Source organism: Rhopalosiphum padi, chromosome 1 (genome assembly GCF_020882245.1).
Source record: "Rhopalosiphum padi isolate XX-2018 chromosome 1, ASM2088224v1, whole genome shotgun sequence".
NCBI lineage: Eukaryota > Metazoa > Arthropoda > Insecta > Hemiptera > Aphididae > Rhopalosiphum > Rhopalosiphum padi.
The window spans coordinates 88330709-88341699 of record NC_083597.1 but is presented as its reverse complement, the minus strand read 5'-3'; the positions used below and the strand labels follow the sequence as shown (position 1 = coordinate 88341699).

The window sequence follows — 10991 nt, the reverse complement described above, 5'->3', positions numbered from 1 at the left end:
CTATATACTACTCGTATATTATAGTAAACCAGTGTTTGTAAAACGTAATATTATTAAACGGACACGTTGTCGTCTCGTTATTAAAAAAAAAAAAAAAAAAATGGAAAACCAGGGGTGGATTAAAATTTTCACTTTCGTTTCGCCGGTCGGCCGGGTGACGAGAGTCGAGAGGAATCATAAATTATATAGGTAGTTAAACATTAAACGCGAACACACAGTATTATTATCACTAAAGTGTATTATAGGTATATTAGCTTTTATATATTATTATTATTATAACTAGAGTCCGGATATAATATATAAACGACCCGAAAATAACCAAAATGCCTTAAAAAAAATACATTTTAAACGCAATAGTACCCGTGAAAAATTACTAAAACCGTTTTTAACAGGAACTATGCAAACGATTGGGAAATAACAGTTAACCTTTTAGTTTTTTAATTCTTCTTAACTAAACTACAAATAATGCAAACATCAAACTTACGACATTCGGAGTAAATAAATATTACGAGTACTGGAAATAAATGCGATCGCCATATTATTATATCTCCAACTGACTATAATTAGCTGGCAAATCCCGGTATGTGATTAGGTACATCCGATAATCGCGGTTGTAAAATTAAGACGTTATCACACGTCTTATATTATAATATAGAACGGTTGCCATTTGATACGGATAAAAAATACTTAGAGACTAAAACCTAAAAACTATATTAAAGCAATCACTACAAAAACAATATTTCCTAATACGATATTTTTAATTTCCTTATAATATAATATACGGCGATTTCTTGCGATATATTAACTATACATTTGACCTAAAAATGTTCTTAAAATAAAAAAAACATAAAAAAAAAATATTAAAGTTTGTCCTTTGAAGTATCTGTTACGTGAAATGAATTATGTGCTCGGAGGAGTCGATCGTCCCAGAGAGCCCGAAAAATAATCCACTTTGCATTGAAATCTGGTCCCTAATTATAACACGACAATAATATTGAGTAAACTTACGGACGTCCGCGATTGTGTTTCACATCACGTTTCACCCGTTTCGTGTATTGTGATATTGTATAGTTATTGTTCTATATAATACTATTGATTATATATACAGTATATACTATATATCATATGTATATGTATATATATATATATAATCAATGATAATGCATAAATAAAATATCGTACTCGTCTTATAAGGTCAAGAGAAAGCGTGTAGTGCAGTAGCAGCAGCTAACGGTCATTTCCGTTGCATAACCGTCTCGGGATGACCAGCGCGCTTATTATTATACTAACGATATTATTATAACATGATTAGGCCGTCGTTCGAGTTTCCCGGCGGCTCTGATCCATTATTGTCGTTACGTTTGCAAACCGAACGTAAACAGACGAACGCGCAACGTCGTCGTAACTACGTAGTTCGGACTATTCGCTTTGGCCGCAACATCGCCACCGCGACGGTATAGAGATTATCGTGAACGGAGCGCGTGATATTATTATACGTAGCAATTACCAGTACCCGCAGCATCTACACACAGCGACATCACGAATAAGTTATTTTTTCGGGGCGATCGCCCCAAAACGATTTGAGGTGAGTTAGTTGCTTTTTTTTTAGGGTCTAAAAGTGTTTTAACCGCCGTTATTGAATAAGTAATACAGCATTTCGATTCAAAATTCAGCGTAATAGCGTTTTACAATTGGTTTATTTTACCGATTCGCCCTACGCACCGCGAGTAATAAAACGCATGCTGTATGAGTGGAACTGAAGAGACGATATCATTATATATTGATCGACTAGGGCGGTATACTTGTTAGTGGACGATGTTAAAAGATCGCATTCAATTAATATTTGATTATATTATAATATCAATACTTATTTTAAGATAATCAAAAATTAAAAATCAAACACAGCTAGGCGAGTTTTAATGATATCATATTGTGTATAGGTAGGCGCGGGATGGGTTCAATCCAATTTACCCGTGTGTATACAACTCTGATGTCGTCGGGTACATAATATTATTGTAACCTGTACAGTGCAATGCGCCTACGGGACGACGAACAAACGCACACACACACTGTACACCGCCACAACACTTATTATACGCAACAGTACACGCGTAAGTAATATATTATGATTTATTATGCGGTTAGAACGCGCGCGACGAGAAAATCGAACGGCGCACAATAATATATTGGAGTGAGAAAAAATAATATGAATAATACGCTTTGATATAATTGGATCCGTATTGGCGTGTATTGAAATCGCGGGTGAACAAATCGTATTGGGTGGCATTGAATTTTAATAATAATATACCTACAACTGCTTGACGAAGGTTTTCGGTTGATCCGATCGCGAAGAGGGTGAATATGTGAAGTGTGTGCGGAACTAGTAATACGTTTATTATTATTATTATTATTATAGATTTCTACGGGTATTTTAAGTTTCAGAGCGAAACGGCGTCGACAATAATACGGAGGATAACAACCACAAAAAATTTCACGTGATTAAAATTACGATCAGTCATTTATTTACATAAAAAAAAAAAAAAAAAAAAATATAGTAATAAAATAAAAATAAAACAATAAAACTAGAATAATGCTAAAAAAAAATAATAATCAGAACAACGACCGTATATTATACGGTACGCGCATTACAGCAGGCTCGTAGTAAGTCGCGACGAGTGACACTTAAAAGGGGTTTGATATTCGATTGTTGTACTTGTGTATAAAATATTATTATTATTATTTATTATTTAAATATAAATATTATGCCGAAAACGGTGCAGGTCACGAACAGGAACGCTGTGCGTCATAGGCCGCCGCGTGATTAGAATCCGCTCTGGTACTGTTTCAGCATCTTGGTGTACTCCTTGGGATAATTCTTCTGTATGTGTGACATGACGCGTTGGATCTGTTTGATTTCCGTCTGCGAGCACTTGACGCACATTCCTCTCAACACCAGAGGCGCGTGAGCTGAAAACGATAAAATACGATTCGATTAAAATAAAGCGCCTACGAAATCGCGATGACAGTCGTAGAACGAAATGGTGACAGAGCGACAGAAACAGAAAAGCATTATGTACGTTATGACAATCGAGATGAATATGATAATTATTTATTATCATGTATCGTCATTGATTAGATTATATTACGTATACGCGTGATTTTAATATCATTATGTAATTCGTCTGGGCAAATTATATTGTTATATACGACTAGACAGAACGACGGCGAAATCAATGCATCGATATGCACAATGTATATAATAATTAATACAATGCATCGACGATGAGGTGCAAGTTACCTTGCACCGTGCAACGAGTGATAAATTGAAGGCCAGTCATTAAACCACAAAGACGAATAAAACTTTCCAAATGTTCGTTGTTCGTCATTTTATATTGTCAGGACTACCACCGAAGTATAATGTGATTTTTTACAGCGTGCACGTGTCAGAATAAAATATTTCCGAATGGACAATTAATGTATAGCCGAATTATTTAATTAATATTTAGTGCATTGTTATTTTTGTTTTTAGTAATTACATTTTTAAGTAAATTTATTAATTTAACTAATAGGTATATATATACACTTTAGTTTAACACACGTGACATATCATAATATTATGTTCGAGTTAAGTGGTATTTAAATTCGACGTGAATAACAGTCTACCCGCAATAGACTAACTGCAGTTATATATAAGTGCTCCTCATAAGTACAGCGCAATAATTAATTTACAATTCGAAAGCAGATATACCCGTGCACCGAGCTTTAGGTACCTATTTGAGATAAAAATAAAAGCCGCTGTGAGTAGATATATGAGTAAACTGAGAACTCACTTGACCTAAAACAGTATTCCGGTAAATAATCTATCGTCGTTAGTGTACGACACAAATCAATGGTGTCAGATTAGAATCGTTTTAAATATTTTAAACCACATTACCATAAATAGTATTAAACAATACATCACTGAAGGTATTATTATTTTTATTTTTTTTTTACAAAATACCGGAAATACTGACAACGATATTCTATTGAAATCGCCCGACCTAACCAAACACTCTTACCCGACCTGTGTGTGTACATAACGCAATAATAACATAATTATTAAACTCTCTGATGATTATTGTTGTTTACACTGACCTTTAATTTTTCGTCCGATGGGGTCACACGGTCCTTCGCCTGTGGCGCACTTGAGCTGCCTTTGCACGAATCTCCTGTCGCTAAGAGCCTTATCGAGTACGTCTTCGCTGACGTTCGGGAGCGACGAGTCCAGCTGAGTCGTGTCAGCAGCTCGTTTTACAATGTTCGTCGGAAGTGGTGCGGCCAAGGTCTTGGATTTGAGCGCAGCCGGTTTGTTTTCCACTTTCGCGTCTTCCGGGCGCGCGAGGGCGGCGCACACGCATACGGCCATTACGAATACCTTTTGAGAGAAAACATTTTTAATAACTATAATAATAACGATCGATACATAATATTATGTTATTATAGACTGGTAATATTGTGTGAACTTTTAGTCCGTGAAAATATTGCTGTATCGAACAAACGCGCGTCGAGTAAACGGCAAGCGAAAATGTTTTCATTTTTATTGTGATTGTCCCGCGGATTATTGTGTATCGTCTTATAAATTATATTATTGTACTAACGTATTAAAACGTCTACTCCGGGGATAAATGTCTTAACCGTTCTTAGAATTATAATTCCTTACTGAAGTCTCAAAAACGGTATGTTGACATTCGAAACTATTTTCCGGGATAAAAACGACGAATATTTCCCGACATACAGCCAATGGGCTTTGGAAGTCATCCAAATAAATTTAAAAATTGTTATGATTTGTGCTATAACAATTCATTTTTGTACCGTTGACCAAGTATTATATTATTTTATAACCATTTTCATAATAAAATGTATTATACATAATAATGGTAATGTAATCTCAATATATGATGTGTTCACAGAATTTTGTTGACATTTTTTTTTTACCTCCCGCGTGCTGCACGCTATTCGTATGACAGAAAAATAAATTTAATTTTTATAAACTTTTTATTTTATTAACCCTTCGCAGTAATATTTTATTAATATCAAACGTCTACAATAAAAATAAATAAATCGCAAATGCTCTTGCCCGTACTGTCTACCTGCTATCCAAATACATAATGGTAATATGATTATATACTATATGGCTAGTAGCAACGTATTATATTTGATTTCAGAATGACCTAAAAAATATAAAATATAAAAAAAAAAAACGAAATTTTCGTTCTCGTTGTGTTTAAAAATAATCACTTTATATAATATAATATACTAGTTCATACCGTGGCTGATGGACATTGAACACAGTAAATTGACGATAAAAAAAAAAAAAAAGTTTACAATTTAATCGTTTACGGCTACTGCAGTTTATATAATTCGCAAAAATGTACGCGTAAACTCATCGGTCGTATTTATCTCTACTTTATTCGGCTCATTCACCAGGCAGCGAATTTTCGAGTACGTTTATGTAAAAACGTCACGGACACTCCAACGATAGCGCCCATGTTAATTCACGGCCGTAGATCACACACCTACATATACAACTGCCATAATAACTTTATTTAGTGGGCGGCAGTTTCAACCCCTCCGGAGTGGTATATAGTCAATTTATGGTGCAAAAATATTCGGTTGAAAAAAATATTTATGATATGAAAATTGCCCGGTGACAGCCAAGCAGATGAAATCGGTCCTGTTTGGTGACGCAACCCGTAAAATTGACGAGACCTTTAACCACCTGCCCCGCCAGAAATAAAATCGGTATAAGGTAGGTAATACAGTTTTTCCGCTTATAATTCCACCAAGTAAGAGTGAAATCAAGGGAGAACTTTCTCTCCCCCTTTTTTGACGTGTTTTTATTGGAATTCAATTTAAAATAACAGCAAAAGTGTCTTCGCCCGGCCCGGTAAGTTTTTATAACCTCTAGAACCCTATATAAGTGTGTGCGTGAGCACGTTTATGAGTGAGGCACTGCCAATCTTTAAACATTAACAGAAATTGTCAAGACAGAGTTTAAAAGAAATCACGCATAACCCAAAGTTGTTTTCCCGAAATAAATTATCTTATTTTCACCGATAAATATTTATGATCTATTGCGAATAATTCGAATTTGAATACTTAACGATCGGCAAGATTTGGTAAAGATTTTCACTCTAAACAAAATATAAAAACAATGCATTGTTATAACAACATTATTAATAAAATTATATTTATTATAAATACGTCGATGATGTGACATCAGTTTATTCGGAATGAATAAAACATGAAAATAAAAATAAAACATTATTAATATTTCATTTTAAAATTATAAACATTCCCCTATTGACTAAAAGATTTTGGATAAAAAATAAAATAACTATGGAAATTTTAAAATTTTATTCAGATTTTTAAAAATCAAGTTCAATGGGCTCAGTAAATAAATATCGTATAATAAATTCCATTCACGTTTTTTTTTATTATAAAATTTATATTATATATTGTACAATTAATAGGATCACAATATTATAAACGTTAAATAAAATATATGAATGGTGTTTATTTTTTACGAATACTTTGTAATATCTACCTATTATATTTGTATTGATAAAAGCCAACCCATAGTTAAACACATATCAAAAAGTCGTTGGGTTCAATAATTTCTAATTTCATTTCAACTATTCACTATTACTCATGTATTAGATAACAACCCAAGAAAATGCACGTGTATTTTACGATTACACTTCCTGTTTCGTTTTTTTAAATAAACGATAAACTAGAGATAAATCCTAATGAAATTTTGCTACTTACACGACTACATTACATACTTATTGACACGTCAGATTGTCGGTAGACTGATAGCAGAACTATTTTTGTAATAGCTAACTTTGATTAAAAACTAACAATTTTGAAGTAATTTTCAATGCATTAGTGAATTTCCGCTTATTAAACATATATTTAAATTTAATTATTTTAATAAAATTATACTATAATATATGAAATATTTTGTTCATGTGTAATTTATCAATTTTGTTCAAGTCCAAGTAACATATAAAATAATATGTATATAAAGTGTCAAACGTATAATTTTTAAAACGGCAATTTTTCTAAAATATAGTTTATTTCTTACCTAAAACTATTATTATTATTTATAATACAATTACAACGATATATATAGAATCTGCGGTAACCGAAGTTCGATAGCACAAAAAATCAACTGATTCAAAAGTTTTAAAAAAATATAATAAACATTATTATGTAAGATAGACAACGTTATTAAAAAAAGTTTTTAGTGATTTTGATTTTATAATTGATTTTGTTGATGGTTAAATAGAGTAAAATTTTTGAATGAAGAAGAATGGAGCAGAATAGAGTAGAGCACATGATTATCCCTCAAAATTGTAATACTCCATTCCAACATTTTTTTTATTGAAATTTTCATCAACAAAAATCATTTAAAAAAAAAAAATAATAAATTAAAAATGCATGCTATATTGTTAATAAAAGTAAATACGCAAAAAAAAATAGAATAGTTAATACTTTTTGAGAATTTGAATGTTTACTGAAACACTGTGTTTATATGTTTATATAATATGTCGTAGATACGAAAAATAAGTTTTTCGGAATTGGTTTAATAATATAGGTACCGTGTATGATTAAACTATTAAAGCATTATAAAACGAATGGTAATAATAATACGAGTATTAAGAAATGATAATTAAACAGCAGTACTGGATATATTTTAGATACCTTTAAATTCAGACGGTTTATAGAAAGTTATTAATTCATTAGTTCATTACATCTAAGATAATAATAAAGATGCTGTTGATCAAAGATCAGTCTAATTCTAACACTAAAATAGTTATTAATTGGCAAAAGGGAATACTCAAGTATTTATATAAAGGACTAGCGATTGGCTCTTACAACTTTGAGCAGCTGTTTTCGAACCCAATACTCTTCAAGTTATCCTTCTGTTATCGTCATATTATCATATTTCTACAAAATTGAGAGTTTACTTTGAAATATACATTTGGAATTCATCATCAGTAGGTACTTGGAAAATTTTACGGTGACAGCGACAATTTTAATTGAAAATTCACCCTACTCAAAACTATACTGTACAACAACATTATTATTGACTGTACGAGTACCTACGAATACCACTCAAGCAACATGCAAATTAAATTATATATTTTAACAACAACAACATAGGCTTCAGTTTAGACATAAAAACACTATTCCGAAAATTGTAATTGTTATTATTTTATTTATCGACCCACACCAATAGTCATAAGATACGTGTAACTGATAATAATAATTATACATTTTTAAATATTATGTTTGTTATTAAAATTGCAGGCTAAATAATTATAATTAAAAATGTTTCTCTTTTAAGCTTTCAAAAATAAAACCATCTAAGTATTGTTCAGCTTTGTCCTCCTCCTTGCGAGTATAATATTATTTAAGATAAAACCTTTTTTTTCTTAATTTTACATTAGGGGAAGAGATAATTTTTTGCTCCTAAACTATAATACATAGTAATCTCCGGTTAACGTGATGTCAATACGGGTACCTACTTACTCTTTGATGGATCAAACAAAAGGATTTATAAACTAGTTAGGCATTTTGATCTAAATAAACTGAGGGAATGTGATATATTTTTTTTTTTTTTGTATTTCAGATAGAGGTATCTTAATGGTAGTTAAATTTAATCACATTAAGAATTTATCACGTTCGTCAAAAAAATAAATATATTATATGAAGCGTATGTATTTAAATTCAGATAAACATATGACAAAATCGTAGTTCAAAAGGCGACTTATATAAAATATAAGTATATAAGTTATGTATTTAATAAAATAATAAACACGTATTATAAAATAGCAATAGCTCTCAGACAGATAGATAATTATTAATACAATACATATAATAGATATATCCATAGATATATACATAATCATGAATATATTGACATAATTTATGTTATATGTGAAATTATAATTTTACGAACATGTCGCTTTAAAGTATACATGTTATCTGAGAAAATCATAAAAATAACTATTAAATTTACATTGAGCGTATTTTAAATTGTTAAATAATTTAATGGTAGAAAAATTGTTATCGATGCATTCATTTAAAACGTAACTTATGATCACTTATAGGTATATAATATTTTAATACCTTAAATTATTAGCTTCTGCTCGAAAGCGCGATTAAAATTAAATAAATAAACACATTAATGAAAACTTATATACAGTAAGTTTATTTAATATTATACTTCCAAACAATTCCAAGCCCATTAAACCATAATACATTCTAAGATTCAATGAAAAATCCAATAAATGTTTAAATTATAATAATTATTTGTAAAAATAAAAAAAAAATTCTTCTTTCAAATTTGTTAGTATAATATTTTCGAGATATATTATTCACGATTTATTTTAAATTTGGTCAGTAAAACATTACGAATTGACATAATATGAATGTAACCGGTATAATTATGATATAAGTACAATAATTTTTTAACGCAGAACACTTATTAATTATTATACTATTTAATAAATATTTTTTTTTTTTGAAAATAATTATATAATTATGTACTATGACTATTCCATAATAATTTTTACTTTCTATAAAAAACAATATTGATGTGCTGTCTAAAAGTATTCAACTGATTTTTTTTTCTTATTAATAATAATAATATATAGCCTTTAAGTTGTGTATGAGCAAAGTCACTACTTTATGTTCCATCAAAGCACTCCTATTATTGTCACAGTGCATTCCAATTATGAATGATGTTTTAAGTGTTTCAAATTATTTAAAAATATATCTATATATTTTTTAAGGAAACAAGAAAAATAAGTGGTTTGTATTTTTGAAGAATAGCACTGTATTTTGTTATTACGCTAGCATCGCGGTTCAATCGTGAAATAAAGGTACAATTTAGTGGGTGTTTAAAAAAATCGTTTTCTCGTTAGCTTCTGTACGTTAAAAGCTAACGAATTATAAAACGATCGATTCTTTTTTCTTAACTGTTTAAAAATATTTAAAATACAGTTTCTGCAGTCCTTATGGAACTGCATGACCCTGAGTAATGTCGCCAAACTCCTAAACATTAAGATTTACGCATTGAGGTGAATTATAAAACGCCCGCGACCTTGATTAGCTTATTATTATATCATTGCCCATCGATAAACGTATTATTATTTTTGACATACATGTTGTCGATTCATTGCCCTCGTGCGGGCGGAAACATTATAGCATATTACATCGTCAATGGTATGGTAAAAAATTCGAATTGACCGTTCTCGCACTAGCATTTTGAATCTCGTATAATAGCTTATCTAACTCTTTTGTAAAACTATAATATTATTAGCAGACAATATATTATATTATGAAATGACAAATCGTCGAAAAAAATGTAAAATTATAATATCCTACAGATAATTGCAACCGCTGAAGACACTGTTGAATTTTATTTTTTGTATATATAAAAAAAAAGAAACATATATGAACAGCTTAAAATATTTGATAATATTTATAATGATTAAAACAATATTCGACTATTTTGTGATAGACAACAATATATTATAAAAACGACGGGCTTATACTGAAACTTGTCAAGTAAGTACTCACTTTCATGGTGACACTGGACGATGATCGAGCCATAGTAAGTTTGTGTGTTCGACTGGCGACGATAATTACTCCGACAGATAATGTAATATTATATGTTAATACAATGTATCACGGTTATCGGTAGTAATCACACTGGTGAAGGTGGACGCGATGACCGGGTTCTTATAGACTTTCCCTACCTCTCGGGATGCAAGGACTGTACAACACGCACGTACGACTCGGCGTCCGCTGGTAATGAATCATGTGTCTGCGATATGTTTTTGATATATATATATATTATATTTCTTTTTTTGTTGACATTAAATCACCTGAATGACTGAAACTAACGTACAATTAATCGACGGTGACGGATTTCCCAA

General features: G+C 30.7%; 1 protein-coding gene across 1 annotated transcript; it reads right to left on the bottom strand.

Moving 5' to 3' along the window:
• Window positions 1-2499: 2499 nt before the first annotated feature.
• LOC132917634 (ejaculatory bulb-specific protein 3-like) lies at window positions 2500-10788 on the bottom strand. Its single transcript, XM_060978463.1, has 3 exons — window positions 10633-10788; window positions 4135-4414; window positions 2500-2967 (listed from the first exon to the last, which is right to left on the bottom strand). The coding sequence occupies exons 1-3, from the start codon at window positions 10663-10665 to the stop codon at window positions 2822-2824; spliced, it is 459 nt and encodes a 152-aa protein (XP_060834446.1). The 5' UTR covers window positions 10666-10788; the 3' UTR covers window positions 2500-2821.
• Window positions 10789-10991: the final 203 nt, after the last annotated feature.